Source organism: Rattus rattus, chromosome 4, assembly GCF_011064425.1.
Source record: "Rattus rattus isolate New Zealand chromosome 4, Rrattus_CSIRO_v1, whole genome shotgun sequence".
Classification (NCBI taxonomy): Eukaryota; Metazoa; Chordata; class Mammalia; order Rodentia; family Muridae; genus Rattus; species Rattus rattus.
In genome coordinates, this window is record NC_046157.1 from 90,417,558 (window position 1) to 90,437,666 (window position 20,109).

The window sequence follows — 20,109 nt, forward strand, 5'->3', positions numbered from 1 at the left end:
GCTCAAAACAAGCTACCAATGAATGCAATCCTGGAGAGAGACTCACTCTTGACCTCTGTGGACTGTGAAGGGCAGATTCCAGCACACCACTGTGTACTGCTGGGTACTACAACTTATATGTGTTTTCTGTGGTTCTTAAATTTCTCCAAAATATTTTTTTTTCTGTTTTACTTTTTGAAACAGGATCTCACTTGGTAGCCTAGATTTGGCCAGGAAGTTACTTATGTAGCCCAGGGTGGTCTTGAATTAACAGCATTCAGAATCCATCTACAGGCAGGAAGCAGAGAGAGGTGAAAAAATTTTAAGAAGATAACATGCTAGTGGCCATTGTGCAATTGTGGATGTACTTAAATGTGTGGAATTCTTAGGCCTGCCAAACATTGTTAACGTTCATCATCACTCTAAGCTGTGACCACTGAGAGGCAGAAGGCTCTTACAGCACTTTTTAAGTCCTTAGAGGTTTTCAAATTCACAAGGAGATGAAGTCGTATACACGGGCACAGGAGTTATGCCAAAGTGACAGCCAAGTTCCAACATAACAGAAAACCAGGATATTTTACATGAATATAAATTTAATCTCTTTTGCTTAAATGTGTAAGTTCCCAAAAATATCACATGGCCGTTTTACACTTAAAGAGGTCTGCATGCAGTTCATCTAGGACATTCCTGATGGTTTCAACACAAACTTCTCCTCGATGATGTTTTTGTGAAGCAAGATTCCATACGTTTTCGAATTCTTCTTCAGTAAGCTTGACTCCAATGTTAGTTAATATATCTGAAATCTAGAAACAATGAATTTAAGTCCAGACCAAGATTTAGGTTTTAAATTTTGTATTTTAAATTTTAAGTTCATAAAGTAAAATATGTATTTTAAAAAACTTTTTAACATTTACTATGACAGTCACTGGTCCTCCCCAAAAGTACATGTGTTCACGTAGCATATGTTTCTACACGATATAGAATGAACAGATATCAAAATTGTACTCTTCAGGCATCGTGGGAGTGCATTCCTGTGGCTTCCACACTGGGGAGGCTGGCGTTTAAAGCCAGCCTGGGCTCCATAGTAAATCTGAGATAATCCTGTGCTCACTCTTACTTTTTATTTTTATTTTTAAAAACAAAACGAAGGAGTGAAGGTGATCGCTGCCAAGACCTTAATTTGATTCCCTAATCCCAGATAATGGAAGGAAAGAACCAACTCCCACAAGTTTTCTTCTGACATCCACACATACTCAGCCATTCAAGCATACAAAATACATAGGCACATATATACATACATACATACATACATACATACATACATACATACATATTTTTAAAATCTAACTCCCAAAATGAAAATTAAGTAAATTTAAGTGAAGAGAAGCAGGTGGACATGGTCACTGTGCTTCTCATCACAGCACTGGGGAGGCAGAGGCAGGAAGATGCTCTTGAGTTGAAAGTCTACCTGACGTACATAGTGAAGGGGGCAGAGAAGTAGATAATATACACTGGAAAGAAAAGAATAAGAAACCTTCACAACACGTTACAACCAAACAATATCGTGCATCCAGAATCCTATATTCCAGGACTCCTATACAAGCTATAACTCTGAGAAGTCAAAAATGATAGTCATGGGCTGGGGCTAAGGCTAGGGCTGGGGCTCAGCTCTTGCCTCCCATGCGCAAACCCTGGATCTGAGCCCCAGCACCACAAGTACCAGGCACATACCTGTGCTCAGGAGGCGGAGGCAGGAGGATCAGAAGTTCAAAAGCAGCCTCAGCTATGCAGCTGATTTGGAGGCTGGCCTGAACCACACAAGATGATGATAAAATTAACGATGATGATTAATGATGATGGCTGATAACATGGATCAGTCTAGAAGCAATATTTAATTTCCGAACTCAGGAAGAGGAATCAGGAGGATCATGATTTCAAGTCCAGCCTGGGCTACCTAGCAAAGCTCAGTCTCAAAACAAAACAAACCAATAAAACACTAGTTAAGTGTGTTTGTTCAGGCCTGCAATCCCAGTGCTTTGGGAAGCTGAGACAGGAAAAACACCGAACGCTGGGCCATCTGGGCTACACAGTGAGTGCCAGGCCAGAGCAGGGCAACCTGTGAAATGCCATCTTGGGAAACAAAGCACAGTAGCAAAAGTGGTCAGGATAATAATGATGATCTTTGGCAAGTCCAAAGTTTGAGGCAATCTCTGTACCTCTTCCTTGGACCTGGTTTTGAAGAAGTCTCTCTCGAATACACCTTTCTGCGAGAAGATGGAGGGGTGCAGCAAGGCGTAGGCATTGCCTTCTTCACCGTAGTTATTCATGTCACTGACTCGACGAATACGGGGAGCGGGGATGTCAGAGCGAATGGTTGGAACACCGTAGATGGGGTAACCTAGGTCATCGATGAGGGAAAAAAAGACACTCTGAAACCCAGCTGTAGCACAGTAGCCACCAGTCACAGATGACCACTGACCTCTTGAAATATAGCTAGCCTGAACACCAATGTGCTTAAGCTAAGATCCAAAGACTGTATAAAAAGGAGTGGAGACAGCACTGCAGGGTGCACCTTGGGTCTAAGGACACGGGCGGCTGGGGCAAGAGAATAATAATTGAACACAGAAGTCCAAGTAGAGCTTGGGAAAGCATTCAACATTCTCATCCATGAGAGTCTCGGTTCTATTAATATAGGATTACATTTTTACGTGGGCCATCATCAAGAGGTCAAACTTACCTTTGAGACCTCAGAGTGCTTACAATACACAGTTAAACTTAAAAGTCCAAGACCTTGAGAAACTTAGAGTCTAATGCAGAGAGTGGCTAGGAACCTGCAAGGACACACAATGAACAGTGCACTTCTGGGTGTGCAGATCGTTTAACTGGACAAGGAGTGAGGCATGCTTACATATAGAAGGAACAGCTCCAACAACAGCGTTGATCTCAGAAGAAGTTGTCTTATACTGGTCAGAAACTTTGTCGCTTGGTCTCAGGATTGTCCGGACAATCTCTTCTGAACTTCCTGGTTCTTTGGGGACAATGTCTTCAGGATTTACCAGAAGACTCGGATCAGTTTCTCCCAGGATACTAGTCTCAGTAACATTTTCACAGTCTATTTTTTTACCTTTAAGAAAAACCCGAAAGAGGAGACAAGAAGATACAGCAAGATGTCAGTTCTCGGTGTCTGATGTCCTGTAACAAGCTGGCTTATTTGGCTCAGCAGGGAAAGGCACTTGCCACTTTGCCACCAAGCCTGACAAACCTAGATTAGAGCCCTGGGTCCTACATGGTAGAAGGAATGAACTGACCCCCTCAAGATGTCCACTGCCCTTCACATGTGCACTATGATATGTGCAGCCCCATATATGTATACATACACACACTAATAACAACAATAGTAGTAATAATAACAACGAACTTCCTTTGTAGCCTTTTCCTAACAGTGGAACTGAGCATTCATGAAGCAGATCCCCAACGCCAATACTCCCTCCGCTGTGGAACAGTGAGTTCAGGACAATGTCAGGTGTAATCCCAATATGGCCTTGCATCACTTTTCTGCTACTCTGTTTTCTTTACAGCATAAAAACCTTTCCAGTCTGAGAACCAAGAACAGAGAACCTTTTTTTTTTCTTTCAGTGCCACAGTAGAACCCAGAACCTCATGGAAGCTACGTAAGTGCTCCACCACTGAACTTTTTCCTCCATTCTCCCTTTCCCTCGAGCTTAGCCCCCTGTTTGGCTTGAACTATACCAATTTCCCTAAGATGAGCCCTAGGTGGCAATGAAAGACATACTTGGAAGAGAAATTCCACACACTAGCTGGGGAGGTGGCTCAGTGGGTAACGGTACTTGCCACCAAGCCTGACAGCATGCTGGGAAGATAAACTGTTGTATGTTGTCCTCTATCTCCTTGTATGTACTGTGACACACATTGGGAGCATATGCATGTGTGCATGCACACACACACACACGTGCACACAGGCACACACACATTCACACATGCACAGACACACATTCACACATGCACACACATACATACACATATTCACACACGTACATGCACATTCACACATGTACACATATACACATGCACACACACACACAATAAATGTTATAAGAAATTATTTTTTAGATTTATGTATTTTGTTTGTATGGGGTTTTTGAGGTTTGGGGGTTGGTGTTTTGGGGGCTTGTCATTGTTTTTTGTTTGTTTAGTTGTTTTGTTTAGTTTTGGGGTTTTTGCCTGTGTATGTGTGTGGACATCAGGTGTGTGACTGTTGCTGTCAGAAACCAGAAGAAGCATCAGATCCCCCAGAACTGTAGTTACTGATGGTTGTGAGCCACCATGTGGATACTGGGAATCCTGGGTCCTCTGCATGAGCAACAATTGCTCTATACCACCAAACAATCTTTCCAACTGCCATGTAAAAAAAAAAGGTAAAAAGATACCCCGGACATTTATTTGGACTGGGAAGGCAGAGCGTACCCCATCCAGAGAAGAGATTAAAAACATATTGTGAGCTGCTCCACCCCGACCCCACCTCACCACTTCTCTAAGTAACTTCCTACAAGTTAGTGTGCAAAGAAAAGCCCAGGGCTATGGGGGGCTCAGCGGAAGTATGTGTGGTTAGCATCTGGGACCAAGCCCTTCGCCAAAGGATGAGAAAAACATGCGGTAGAACTGAATCTGCAGAGTGATTTTATGAGCACTTAAGGAAGCTAAAACTTCCCTTCAACGCACTAGCTATCCACAGACACCACTAGAGGGCACTGTGATTTTCCACAGCCGTGGAAGAAGCATCAGATTCCCCGGAACTGTAGTTACTGATGGTTGTGAGCCACCATGTGGATACTGGGAATCCTTCTTTCCCAAAGAAGAACTTTAGGAAATGCATGCAGGGGTTGTAAAGGAACTGTTGTTCCCCCTGAATCTACAGTTATGTGCGGCTCCCTTGCCTTGGAAGGTACAGAGCCGCTACCCAGACACCCTGATGTGTGTGTGAGAGAGCGAGAGAGCGAGAGAGCGAGAGAGCAAGAGAGCGAGAGAGCGAGAGAGGAGAGCGAGAGAGGCGAGAGCGAGAGGGAGGGAGGAGCGGGAGGGAGGGAGGGAGGGAGGGAGGAGGGAAGGAGGAGGGAGAGAGACAGAGACAGAGACAAAGAGGGAGGGAGGGGAGAGACAGAGACAGAGAGACAGAGAGACATATACACAAACCTAATCGCAGAAAACTGGTTTGAAAAGTTGTTGGCCATAAAACTGAAAGGTGATCTTACAGTACTTTCCCCTGTCCCCCAGAAGCCAACTGTGAGACAAAATGTGGTATATAAAAATGAGGGCATGGTGATACAGACCTATAATCCCAGCACTAGGGCAGCTGAGGCAAGGGGTGGTAAACTCTAAAACAGCCTGGAATAAATTACCTAGGAAGCGCAAGGCCCTGGGTTCGGTCCCCAGCTCCGAAAAAAAGAACCAAAAAAAAAAAAAAAATGAGGGCATGGTGATACAGACCTATAATCCCAGCACTAGGGCAGCTGAGGCAAGGGGTGGTAAACTCTAAAACAGCCTGGAATAAATTACAACAGACTTTGACTCAAAAACAAAACCAGAAAACCAGAAAAAAAAAAAAAAAGGAGGGAGGGAGGGAGGGAAATAAGGAAGAACACCCCTCCGGTTACCACCTTAAATTTGTGCACTAAAATCTAGAAAATAAAATCCTCAAGAATTCTACTGACAGCCGAGGAAGGGCAGACGGGAGGTTCCTGATGTTCAGTGCCAACCTTGGCTACATGGGTAGTTTATATCTCAATTGTCTCCTACCACCCTCCCATGCCCACCCCAGGAAACTCTACTGATAACATGACACTCCAGGTGACACTGGCTGTAAGCCCACTGCACTGTGAGGCTGACACAGGAGTGCTGTGAGTCCAGGGTTAAGTCTGCACAACAAAGACAGACCCTGTCTCAAACAAAAGGGGGGAGGGGGAGGGGAAGGAAGGGGGGAAGGAAGGGAGGGAGGGAGGGAGGGAGGGGGGAGGGGGGAGGGGAGGGAGGGGGGGGGGGAGGAGGGGAGGGGGGGAGGGGGGGGGGGAGGAAGGGAGGGAGGGAGGGGGGGAGGGAGGGGGAGGGGGGGGGGGGGGGAGGGAGGGAGGAAGGAAGGGAGGAAGGGAGGAAGGATAGACGGATCAAATACCAGGGATACGTTGGACATTGTGGAGCCTTCATGTAATCCACACTGAGGAGCCCAACAGGAGGATCCAGCCTGGACCACTGAGTGCACGCATCCCTGACTCCAAAATCAAGAGACTAGACCTAAGAGTACATGTGTATAATCCAAAATGAAGCAAGGAATTGCAATGTTAATAATGGTTGTTATGGTAATAATGAGAAGATAAAAAATAAAAAAATAAAGGAACTGTTTTTAGAACTGCTTGGTTTGAAAGCAATCCTTTCCATTCTGTTAAATACCATCACTCGTACCAAGAAAGTTGGCTCCTACTTATAATCCTAGCACTGGAGGACCAGAGTTAAGAGGGTTGCCACATGTAGGACCAGCCTGGGCTACACAGTGGGACTTTGTCTAAAATTTAAATTAAATTAAAAAGTAAAGGGCCAGGGAGATGCATAAGCCATCAGGTAAAGGTCTTGCCTCCAGGCCTGACAACCATATTCTCTCCCTAGGACCCGCATGAGAAAAAGAGGCAACTCCCACAAGTTAGCCACTGACACACACACACACACACACACACACACACACACACACAAATACAACACAAATATAACGGAAAACATCAAGAAGGAAACAAAAAAGAAAAGAAAAAATGTTGCCCCTCTGTTTCTGAGAGGGTGGAAACAACTTTGTTTGGTGAGGTGTTGGCAGTGAGAAAGTGTCCCATAGCATTCTCCATGGCTAAAAAGAATGGTGCCCCATATAGAAAGGGTCCACTCTCCATAAAAGGCAAAGTGGGGAGGGGGGTCGCTTTGACCTTACAGAATGACAGGCCAACCCAGGAATAAAAGTGAAAATAGTTACTTCTAGAGGAGAGACACTCTTTAAAGTTAATTCTGGTAATCAGGTGCTGAAATGGAAGCCAAGGCAGTACTGTTATTTACCAGACAAATCATAACCTTCAAAGTAACTCTCGAGCACCTCCTAGCCTCGGCTGATAAAACCGTACATTGGAAAAATAAATCTGCAATCATCTAGAAAAGCAAGGGAAAGCAAACTTGTTCCCGAGACAACAACATTCATAAGAAAGGAAATAGAGTTAGAAAGCTTTTGAGGGATGGTATTGAGAAAATTACCTCTACTGCTTTTAAAATACCTGAAAGAACCTAAATTTCAGAGTGAAGGAAGGTTTAGGGGATCAGAACACGTATGGGAGTTAGGCAGAACTGAAGATAGAGTTGTAGAAAACCACAAAAGAATCTGTTCATTCCAGAGAAATCTGAAGACTAAATTGTTGTTTGGTTTTGTTTATTTTAAGCTAGGATCTTAGGTAGCCCAGGCTAACCTGTAGCAGAGGCTGACAAGCTTCTAATCCTCTTGTGTCTTATATCCCAAATGGTGGGGATATAGGTGTATAACCAGGCTAGGCAATTCTTTGCTTTTTTGTTTGTTGTGACAGGTTTCCAGTGTATACCTGACTGGCTAGGAATTCACCATCCTATCAGACAGGTCTCAAACTCACAGCTACCTTCCTTCCTTCCTTCCGCTTCCCAAGTGCTAAGGTCACAGGCACCCAGCAACACAATAGTTCTAAAAGCTACATTAAACAATAAAAATGGTGCACTGATGGTTATTTTGGACACAGGTTGGGCAGAACTATGCCCTTGGGCCTCTTCTACTCCTCTGATAGCTCGATGCTTAATATAAACTGATGTGACAATATTAAAAGTCGGAACAAAGAAGCAGAAAGAAACTCCCTCCCTTGGGCCTTGTGGCAGCTGATCACAAAGGCTGTGGATCACTAGTGCTGTCTGTCCAGGCCAAACCTGACTCTCGGTAAAATGCTATAGATCTGAGCACTGACTGCAACGTAGCCATTACAGAATCTCTAAGGGACAGAGAGGCTTTACAGCGCTCTGTCCATGTCATAGATCAAAGCAAGGGATGTGGTTCTGATTACCAATGATAAATCTCTGAATAGATGGTGACGCTCTTGACCTCTACAAGACCATCTCAGAAAAATGTAAAAATAAGTCAGAGCTAATATAATAGAAACAAGAAATAAGATGCTGGAGAGATGTTCAGCAGTTAATGGTACTTTTGCACATTCAGAGGATCCAGGTTCAAAACCAAGCACCTACATGGAAGCTTACCACCATCTGTAACTCCAGTCCCAGGGGAGTCTCCAAGGTCACCAGGCAAGTAAATGACGCACATACATACATGCAGGCAAAACACTTATACATAAAACAAGTATGAAAAGAATGTGTAAGCCAAAAACAAAAATTAGCTGGGTTTGCCTATATTCCCAAAACTTGAGAGGCTGAGGCAGAAAGATTGCTGTTTGTTCAAGACCAGCAAGCTAAACTGTCCTTTAAGAAAAAACAAAAAACACAACCACCAAAAACACAAGGGCCTGGAGAGACGGCTCAGTGGTTAAGAGTTTGTTCACTCTTACAGAGGACTTCCCTTTCTTCCCATCACCACATCAGAAGACTCATCTGCCTGTAACTCCAGATCCAGAGGACTCGACGCCCTCTTAGGAGCTCCTCAAGCACTTTGAACACATACCTACATGAAGAAACACACATATATACATAATTTTAAATAAAAGTGAATTTTAAAAATCTCAAATTTATACAAGAAGAAGAAAGGACGAGGGGAGGGAGGTGAGACAGATAAGCATAGTCACATGTGTACAATTCCAGCACTCAGGAGGAAGCAGCAGAAAAATCAGGAGTTTTGAGTTGCCTGAGCTACATAGAATGTTTGGGACACAAATGGGCTACCAGAGACCTTGCCTCAAAAGACATAGACAGGGCAGAAGAAAAAGAAAAATGCAGAAAATAGAAAATATAAAAGAAATACTTCTGACCCAGGTCTCCAACTGCATATGTAGCAGAGAACAGCCTTGTTGGGGCAGCAGTGGAAGGGGAAACCCTTGGTCCTGACAAGGTTGGACCCTCAGTGCAGGGGAATATGAGGCAGGGCAATAAGGGGGATGTATAGGAGGAACACCCATACGGGGAGGGGGAAGGGAGGGAAGGGGGGCTTATGGACAGGAAACCAGGAAGGGGAATAACCTTTGAAATATAAGCAAAGAAATATATAATAAAAAATTAAAAAAAGAAAAAAGGAAAAAAAAAAAGAACACTGACTGCTCTTCAAGTGGACCTGGGTTTGAGTCCCAGGATCCACATGGTGGTTTATAAACATCTGCATCTACACTTCCAAGAGATCCAAAACCCTCTTCTGATATCCATGGGCACTGCACAAAGTGGTACCAAACATACATGCAGAAATAAAACCCCACATACATAAAACTAAATAAAAATCTCAAAAAAAATTAAAAAATAATAAATAAAAGAAATACTTTCAAATATTTGGTGGAAAAAAAAAAGATCGATTCTATTCATAAGCCAAGCACACCAGAACATACCTATAACTTCCTATACCCAGAAGGCTGAATTCTAGGCCAACAGGAACAATAGGGGGAGACCCTGTTACAAAACATAAATCAATAATCAAGAAATGGGGGAGACTGAGGCTCTGCCAGAGCTCTACTGATACAGATGAGGATGCTTGCAGCCAACCATTGGACTGAACAAGGAAATCCCAATGGAGGAGTTAGAGAAAAGACTGGAGGAGCTGAAGGGGTTTGCAACACCATAGGAAGAACAATATCAACCAAACAGACCCGGCAAGGGCTCCCAGGGACTAAACCACCAAGCACTGAGTACACACGGAGGGACCCATGGCTCCATCCACATATGTAGCAGGGATGGCATTGTCCAGCATCAATAGGAGGAAAGGCCCTTGGTCCTGTGAAGCCTGGTTTCCCCAGTGTAGGTTAATGCCAGGGTGTTGAGGTTGGAGTGGGTGGGTGGGGATGGGAGCATCCTCATAGACGCAGGTGGAGGAGGGAGGAGGTATGGGGGAGGGGGAAAGAAGATAACATTGAAAAGTAAATACATAAAATATCCAAGAAAAATAAAATTAAAAAAGAGAAGTGGGAGAGAAGAGATATACACCTCTAATCCATGCACTTGGGAGCCAAAGACAGATCATTGAGAATTCATGAACTGGCCGGTTTTAAATTTGAGTTGCAAACCAACCAGGGCTACATTTAAAAAACCTTATCTCTTATTTTTAGTGATACAGGAAGATAACATATAAATATGGAGAAAATAAAACTTTAATCAAAGGTAGGGATCACCAGGCCTGAGAGCATAGATAGACCTGTAATTCCAGGTACTCAGGCTGAATCAGGAAGATTGCAAATTCAAGATCTGCCTGAGTTACTTAGCAAATCTAGGCAAGTTAGTGAGACTCTCTCAAAACAAAACGTAAAAAGGACTTTTTGCTTTCTGGCCAGGTGCTTGCGGCTGCACTGTGGGGTGGCCCGCAGCTTGGGCTGAAGCGAAGCGGGCCTCCTACCGCCTGCAGCAGGAGTGGACATGAGCCGGGTGAGGGAGATGAAGACTCTCTTCCTGAATACTGAGTACCTGATGCCCTTTCTCCTCAATCAGAGTGGTTCCCTTCTCTACTACTTGCCGTTGGCATCAACAGATCTGACTTTAGCTGTGCCTATCTGTAACTCTGGCCATCGTCTTCACACTGATTGTTGGGAAAGTCCTTGGAGAAGATATTGGTGGAAAAGAAGCCGTGGCTGGCATGGTGCTCACCGTCACAGGGAGCACAAGCTCGGTGATCAAGACCCAGGGCCAACCCCGAACCTTCAGCTCCGCTGAGCTCAGCCGACGCTAGGCACTGAGGTTGCTGGCACAGTTTGCTTCTCTCATCTCAGATCACTTCTACCTCAGGGGTCACAGTAAGAAGTACACCGTCCAAAGTGCCTTCCCATGATAGCCAAGGCTCCACAGAAACCCCGCCTCAAAAAGCCAGACAAAGGACAGCGCTGGGGAGGTTCTGTAACCTTCAGTGGGTTCCACTGTTGAGATTTAGCACTGGAGCCAGGCATGGCGGACCACGCCTGTAATCCCAGCACTCAGGAGGCAGAGGCAGGTGAATCTCTGTGAGTTTGAGGCTAGCCTGGTCTATAGAGCGAGTTCCAGGACAGCTAGGGCTACACAGTGAAACCCTGTCTTGAAAAATCAAAAAGAAAAACAAAACATTAGATGGATTTCACACTGGAGCCTTTACAGCCACCCTCAGCTGCCTCTGCCCCCGAAGCCATCTGGCTTCCTGCTGCCACCTCAGGCAGCTGTTACCCGGCCTCCATTACCTGACCTGCTCTAGACTGTCAGCATCCACACAGCGCCTCCTACATGGAAAGCGCTGGCAGCAGTCTCAACCAGGAATGTCTGGGAGCCTCCACAGCTCTGATTGGGAAGAGGGGCTACATCAGAATGTCAGGTGGAAGAAAACCAAGCTGGCGCTGGGTTAAATGCTCAACCGCCAGTCCCTCAAGTAAGTAGACAGCCGTGGCTGAGCAGCGCCTAGCTGTAGCAAAAACCTGGCCAGTAGCAGCTTTCAATAAATCTACAGCAAACAACAACAATAAAAGAAAAAAAAAGTTAAAAGGAGAAAGTTAAGACTGTAATGTTGGCCACACAGTGGTGGCACCCATCTTTAATCCCAGCACTCAAGAGACAGAGGCAGACAGATCTCTGTGAGTTTGAGAACAGCCTGGTCTTCAGAGCTCTAGGGTAACAAGGCTACACAAAGAAACCCTATCTTTAAAAACCAAACAAACAGGGGGTTGAGGACTTAGCTCAGTGGTAGAGTGCTTGCCTAGCAAGCACAAGGCCCTGGGTTCGGTCCCCAGCTCTGGAAAAATAAATAAGTAAATACATACATACATACATACATACATACAAACAAACAAACAAAAGACTATAACATTTTATTTTTGTGGGAATTTCGGTGTTGTAGTGACCTGGTTTGGGGACATTTTTTGAGACATGGTCTCTATATAGCTCAGACCAGCCTCAAACTCATAATCCCCCTGCTTCTGCTTCCTCAGTGTTGGAAAAACAGTTGTGTTCCACCACACTTAATTTTTTGTGCAAAAAAATATTTATTTTTACTTTATTGTATATTTCTACATGTATATCTGTGTGTCACGTGCATGCCTGACCCCTGTGTATACCGGGAAAGGGTGTCTGTCAGATGCCCTAGAACTGGTGTTACAAACAGCTGTAAGCCTGTAAGTGCTGGAAATTGAACTCAGCTCTTCTAAAAGAGCATCCAGTGTTCTTAACCGCTGAACCGTCTCTCCAGCTCCTACATAAAAACTTACAAATCAAATATTCTTAATTTCTTGAACATGGAGACGTGACTACGGTGAGGTTTTCAAACCCCTTTATGAGGAGCTATTGTGTTTTGAGATTCTAGGTAATACTTTTAATTTTTAAACACATAGTCCCAATATCAAATGACACAAGACCATACATTGAAAAGTAAACCTCTGGTTGGGAAAGGAGGGGTTAGTGGGAATAAGAGGGTGAATGAAAGGGTAATAGGCATACACCATTAATACATTATTATCATGTATGATGTCACAATGAAACCCATTACTGTGCATAATTAATACATGCTAATTTTAAAACTTTTTTTATAAAGTAAGTTTCCTCTGCAGCCAGAAGGAAGCCAATCAGGTTCCCCTCCTCATACCTCCAATGTAGAATGGCTGCAAACAGCAACATTTTGGGGAATACATACAGCCTATTGTTTATGTGAACCCTAGGGTGCCTTCAAGACAGTTTTCTGGAGGATAGTCATCCCTGGTACCCTACTGTCTCCAATCTAGGCTCAAGAAAGGAATGTGGGGAAGCTTTAGGAAGCCCCAGGGCACAGTGGCCCTGGTTCTGACTACCCAGGCACCATTTCTCTCTTTCTAAGTTAAGAATAAGAAGCGTGTGACTGAAGCCCTGTTCAGGGTCATGTCAACATTCTCTGGTCACCAGAACATCCCCATTGAAAGAAGTGGGCTTTTGCCAAGTTTAATGCAGGTGAATTTGCAGACACACCAGCTGAGGAGGGATCTCCAAGGCGGAGGCATCAAATCTTTCCCGTCGCTGTCTCTGGACACGTGGCTAGCCTACACTCAGGACGGCTGCTTAATGATGCACCCCAACAATCGTGTTCACTAACAAAGCTTACACATAACTAAAGGGGGAACTCTCACCCTAAGTGCGATCGAATTCGTTCCTTCCATTCCACACACATCCTCTGCATAAGCAAAACTGTATACAGTCTGTCCAGTTCCCTTTACGTTGCTGTGATAAATATCATGACCAGAAGCAACTTGAAGGGGAAAAGTGTTCATTTGGCTTACTCCGGGTCTCAGGTCACCACTGAGGGAAGTTGGGCCTGAACTGAACTGAAGCCGAAATGAAACCGATACTATGGAGGAACATTGTTTCCCATTTTCTCTCCCTCAGGCTGTCTTTTCAACAAAAGACTTACTTTTATTTTTACTGTGTGTATGTGTGTGGGGCTGCATGGGTTTAGTGCATCGCATTCATGCAGGACCTGTGCAGGCAGGAGGCAGTGAATTCCCTGGAACTAGAGTTCCACGGAGCTGTTAGCCACTGATGTGAACGCTGGGACTTGAACCCAGCTCCTCTGTGAGAGCAGTAAACATGCTTCATCACTGAACCATCTCTCCAGCCCCTCATACAGGCCAGACCCACCTATCTAGGGATGGTGCTGCCCACAGTGGACTGGGTCCTCTTCCAGGAATCCTCATTCAAGGCAATCTCTCACAGAATCTGATCTGGACAATCCCCCAGGTAAGATTCCCTCAGATGACCCTGGGCTATGTTGAATTGACTGTCGAAACTAACCAGGACACATGATATTAAAGTTGGTTGAGAGCCTAAAAACTATGAAATATAAAAATCTACTTAAGAATGCAGCGAGCTGTCAAGAATTAAATACCTTTAATGACGACCCTCTTCTCATACTCGGTGAGAGGTATTCTGTCTTTCCAGGTAAGGAAATTGGCAAATTCCAGGTAGTTAATCAGGCCATCATGATCCACATCACAGTAGTCAAAGAGATGGTCCAGGAGCATCTTGTCCAGATGCAGGTTGGCCTGGACACAAGCTTCATGCAGTTCTGCTCTGTCAATTACCCCATCTCCCTTCTGTCAACCAGGAAGCAAAGGTAAGATGAGTGTAGACTCTGATAAAAATGGAAATAAACAGCTCTAGCGAATGCACTCAGCAAATTCCCCCATCCACCGAGAGGAATCAAATACCATGTACGTAAAGCAAGAGTCAATATCATAGACGCGCTTGATAGTTTGTGACCCTGGTATAAGCAGAATACAATACATTCAGTTCCTTTTCCTTGTTGGTCCTGGAGACTGAATCCAGGCACTTGCACATACTAAACATGTGTGAGCTGTGCTCCCAACCCCCACTTATTTTAGTCCCCTTTTTTTTCCCTCTATTTTATTCATTCATTCATGCATGCATTCATGCGTTCATTCATTTTGGTATTTGATTGTTGTTTTGAGGCAATGTCTCATGTAGTCCAAGTCAGCTCGAGATCAGCTACCTAACTGAGAATGGCCCTGAATTGTGGTCCTTATACCTCTACCTCCCAAGTGCTGGGATGGAGGCTTGTTCTCAAACACCCTGCTTTAAATCATACCTGTGAAACCACACCGTTTACACTGAGACCTAGCCAGCATAGTCACAAAACATGCTTGGCATTTCAGTTGAGCAATGTTGTGCGTGTCTGACAAGCTCATTACCATGTTTCATGCTGACAGAGTTTTTAACACCTTCTGTGTGTGTCTCACCGGGGCAATGAATGATCCTCTACATCATTGCTCAATAATGAAGAAAAATAGAGTAAGATTACAAAGCAAAGTGTAGGGAGGCGTGGTTTTGTTGGCTACCACTCCCACTCACAAGAGCGAGAAACCACCGACCCCTCAAGTCTAGTCCCATTGCGACAGTGTTAAGATTCATTCTTCCAAAGAAGGAAGTCCCCCACCGTGCCCCCACCCCCCGTCTCCTTTCACATAATAGTTAAAGGCAGATGTTCCTAGACTAAGTGTTATTGAAGGGAAATTGATGAGAGAGTAAAGAGAAATTTGGCTGGAGTGGGGGGGGAAGGGCAGAGAATTTGTGCCTTTTAAGGAAGATAGTTATTAGCTAGGACATCTTAACCACTCAGCCCCTGGTGCTTCCCTTTAAGCCAGCCTTAGACGCATTCAGAGATGATGCTTAGGACTTGCAGATTTTATTTTGTTCCTCTGCTCCTGATGGTGGGTTGGTGCTTTGGGCAGTGAATTCTAGATACTCTAGGTAAGCACTGGACTTGGGATATAGATCCAGAGGAGAGTGCTTGCCTGAGTGTGGGAGGCCCTGACTTCTATCTCACAAACTAAAAAAATAAAAAAGAAAAGAAAAGGAGAAAAATGAATATACAATTATGTTGTCCCCTTAGGGGGATTTAGGGGAGAGAATCTGTCAGGAGAAACTACTTATGAATGAATCATTGAGTATTACTGGGGCTATAGCTGGCCAGAATTGACTTTGCAATGCCACTGAAGGTAAACCCCTGCAGGAATGGCCCAATGAGACAGACCCGGTGAACTGCAAATAAATTAGCATGGCCCTGGGGAAGTTCCCTATGCCTGCTAATGTTAACATATATTGCCTTGACAATGGAGTTATAAATTGCATGGATTAATATGAACTCCTTTATAAAACGACTCTACAGCAAGCCCAAGTTGACCAAAAATCATGAACCTGATACCAAGCCAGAAAAACAGTATGGAAGCTATGACAGAATCACAAAGTCCAGAAAGCTGAATGGATGCTGTCAATAACGACAACCTTTCTGCCTAATACCAGGCTTGTCTCCACTGAAATCACAGGCCCTTTGTCTTCTTTAAACTCCAAATAATCATCATGCCACTCAAAGCTCAAGGAAAGCTGACCATGGGGTCGGGGGCTGTCGGAGAACATGACTTAGAATTGGCTTCATGAATTACAGGGACAATAGTAGCTAACAGCCAAAATCACCAGCTGCAACTGTGAGTCCCTCTGAGCTCTTATCTTTCCTACCCCAGTGCTGTGCTATGTGTATTTAATGGCTGGCTCTCCGGCAGGTGTAGTATAAAGAAGTCCTGATTTCATTTTTTAAGGAGAATGGCTGTTTTGTCCATTTGCTATTGTTTACGTCTTGGTTTTCTAGACAGGGTCTCACCCAAGCTAGCCTCTAACATGAATCTTCCTGTCTCTCTCTGGCTCCCAAATGTTGGGGCTTAGGCACCAGGGTTGCAAACTTGCTAGTTTGCTCTCTCAAGCCAGCTGGAACATAATGCTGCCATTCAAATTAACTGTTAACATCTTCAGATTCTAAGTTCCCTAAAGAGAAAGTCTGCACATTATCCAAAAGGATGCTTAATGGCAATAGGCAATCAATGAATAATAGAATCAATCTTATAAGCCAAGAATATCCACAGTTTGCCTCGCTCAGCCTGCTTTCTTATAGAACCCAGGACCACCAGCCCAGACATGGTACCACCCACAATGGGATGGGCCCTCCCAGATCAATTGCTAACTAAGAAAATGTCCTTTATCTTATGGAGGTATTTTCTCAATTGAGGTTCCCATCTTTGAGACAATTCTAGCTTGTGTCGAGTTGAAATAAGACTAGCCAGTACAGTAGATCCTGCTACTCATGTTCATGAGCTTTTTAGAATTGACTGAAACAGAGCTGGAGTGTAGTTTTTTGGCTAAACACTTGTCTAGGAGGTATGATATCTGAGTTTCATCCCAATACTACCATAAAAACATTAATTACAACACATTTGAGTCAAGTGTAGTAGTACATGCTTGTAATTTCAACTTGGGAAGCAGAAGTAGAAGGCTCATAATCCAAGGGCAAGCTGCGTTACATGTAACCCCATGTAAAGAAGTCTGTACATGGTTGGGGTGCAGAGGCTGTCCGTCTACCTCCATTTTTATCTCTGTCTCTGTCTCTATCTTTCTCTGTGTGTGTGTATGTAAGTTGTTTAATGTGTTTATTCCAGCTTCCGTATTTTCATATTGAAAATCATCTTGAAATTAACTACGGTTACCCAGTAGTTTCATTAAAAACAAAACCATCGAGTATATTTCCTCCTTTTTAATTTAATTTTAATTTTGTGTGTGTGTCCATGTGGGGGAAGCTTCGTGTCGGTGCAGGTGCTCAGTGAGCCAAGAAGACAGCATCAATTGACTCCCTGGGGCTGGAGGGACAAGTAATTGTGAGCCACCTATTGCAGGTCCTGGAAAGTGAAGTCAGGTCTTCTATAAGACCACAGAGCCACCTTTCCAGTCCCACTTACATTTTCTTTTCTTCCCCTCCCCCTGCCTTTTTTGTTTGTTCTTCGGTTTGTTTGAGACACAGTCTAAGTTGCCCTAGCTATCCTAGAACTTACTGTATAGACCAGTCTGACCTCACACTCACCTGAGATCTGCCTGTGCCTGCCTACTCAGTGCTGGGATTAAAGGTGTGCGCTGCTACATTAACTCACTTAGACCAACATTTTTTAATGCTTTTTGAGGGAAAGTGCAACTGAGTAGAGGCTTATTGATATCTGTTGTTGTATATGTGGTTGTCCCAACTTCCTTATGGAGGATCAAGGACAAAGACAAAACAGAGGTTTGCTAGACAACCCTAAACATCCCTCAAAACCTTTATTCTCCTGCCTCAGCCGTGGAATACTACAATTAAAGTCTAATACGTATGCCTGGAATTAACACAAACTTAAGTGATATGCTTTTTTGATAATGAGAAGAGTTTTACTCATTAGCACACACGTACACAATTCCCAGGCCTAAAACTAAAGCAGCTGTTCCTAAATAACTTAGTGAGTAATGGATATTTTAAATTAATTTTTAAAATGAAAAAGGTGAGGTGTAACTTTTCAAACATCATGCCCAGCACAGGATTGAAGGTGGGAATATTCCTTTATTCTCATTTTAAAATTACTCTGCTCATTTTTTTCTCTCTGCCTCTCACATAAAGACTGTGATTTCTGGGATAAAGGTGGATGGAGCTCAGTAGTAGAGCCTAGTACTGAGACGGGTGGGAAGAAGGGGGAGAGAGAAGGAGGGGTAGAAGGAGAGAGAGGAATAGGGGCAGATGCAAGGCAGATATGTTGCCACCTGCTTAGGAGGTAAGAAGACTCAGGATTCAAGGTCAATATGAGAGATGCAATGAAGCTCTCTCTCTCTCTCTCTCTCTCTCTCTCTCTCTCTCTCTCATATACATACACACACACAATTTGTATCTTATAGCTTGACAAGATCTATGTACTTAGGAAATTACTTATTATATTAAGTATCTGGAGAAGAGAAGATTAATGCACAACTAAGATTTTTCAAGGTTTTCCAAAAGCCTTTAAGGTTTGCTTTGGTTTTTTTTTTTTCCCTTGATACAAATCTTAGTTTGACCTTATTCATATCTCAGAATACTATGCTGTGCCATGGTTTGTATTCATGCTGTCCTAGATTCTAGATTCTGTAATTAACTTCTTTTTATGTCAATAATGTATACAAATACTCTTTAAATTTTTGCTTATTGCGGTTGGGGATTTAGCTCAGTGGTTAGAGCGCTTGCCTAGGAAGCGCAAGGCCCTGGGTTCGGTCCCCAGTTCCGAAAAAAAAAAGAACCAAAAAAATTTTTGCTTATTTAATTTTGAATAAAAGCTAAATTCATAATTTAAAATGATGGTGATTCTCTGTATCAGCACACATCCTGAGCTTGTATTGATATTAAACTCATTCTGAAATGGTTGGTAGGTCCATCAAAGGAGCTCTGTGGCAAAAGTACTTTCATGTCAGACCTAATACCTAAGTTCGATCCCTGGATCCTACAAGAGCACATCAAAACAATCATCCATCATGATCAAGTAGGCTTCATCCCAGGCATGCAGGGATGGTTTAATATACGGAAAACCATCAACGTAATCCACTATATAAACAAACTGAAAGATAAAAACCACATGATCATTTCACTAGATGCTGAGAAAGCATTTGACAAAATTCAACACCCCTTCATGATAAAAGTCCTGGAAGGAACAGGAATTCAAGGCCCATACCTAAACATAGTAAAAGCAATATACAGCAAACCAGTAGCTAACATTAAACTAAATGGAGAGAAACTTGAAGCAATCCCACTAAAATCAGGGACTAGACAAGGCCTCTCTCCCTACTTATTCAATATAGTTCTTGAAGTTCTAGCCAGAGCAATCAGACAACAAAAGGAGATCAAAGGGATAAAGATTGGAAAAGAAGAAGTCAAAATATCACTATTTGCAAATGATATGATAGTATATTTAAGTGATCCCAAAAGTTCCACCAGAGAACTAGTAAAGCTGATAAACACCTTCAGCAAAGTGGCTGGGCATAAAATTAACTCAAATAAATCAGTAGCCTTCCTCTACACAAAAGAGAAACAAGCTGAAAAAGAAATTAGGGAAACAACACCCTTCATAATAGACCCAAATAATATAAAATTCGGTGTGACTTTAACCAAGCAAGTGAAAGATCTGTATGATAAGAACTTCAAGACTCTGAAGGAAGAAATTAAAGAAGACCTCAGAAGATGGAAAGATCTCCCATGCTCATGGATTGGCAGGATTAATATAGTAAAAATGGCCATTTTACCAAAAGCGTCTACAGATTCAATGCAATCCCCATCAAAATACCAATCCAATTATTCAGAGAGTTAGACAGAACAATTTCCAAATTCATCTGGGTTAACAAAAAACCCAGGATAGCTAAAACTATCCTCAACAATAAAAGGACTTCTGGGGGAATCATTATCCCTGAACTCAAGCAGTATTACAGAGCAAAAGTGATAAAAACTGCATGGTATTGGTACAGAGACAGACAGATAGACAGACAGTGATAGAATTGAAGACCCAGAAATGAACCCACACACCTATGATCACTTGATTTTTGACAAAGGAGCCAAAACCATCCAAT

General features: G+C 43.4%; 1 protein-coding gene and 1 pseudogene across 1 annotated transcript in view; one reads left to right on the forward strand and one right to left on the reverse strand.

The window, feature by feature from the left end:
- Positions 1 to 557: 557 nt before the first annotated feature.
- The window catches only part of Efhb (EF-hand domain family member B), a 63,674-nt gene continuing 44,122 nt past the window's right edge, over positions 558 to 20,109 (reverse strand). The window contains exons 10-13 of the mRNA XM_032899468.1: positions 14,048 to 14,255; positions 2,888 to 3,103; positions 2,196 to 2,377; positions 558 to 782 (exon numbers count right to left, since the gene is read on the reverse strand). Of these exons, the coding sequence (XP_032755359.1) occupies positions 612 to 782; positions 2,196 to 2,377; positions 2,888 to 3,103; positions 14,048 to 14,255 (777 nt within the window). The 3' untranslated portion in view covers positions 558 to 611. The remainder of the gene's footprint in view (positions 783 to 2,195; positions 2,378 to 2,887; positions 3,104 to 14,047; positions 14,256 to 20,109) is intronic.
- On the forward strand, positions 10,600 to 10,909 carry LOC116897730 (annotated as a pseudogene).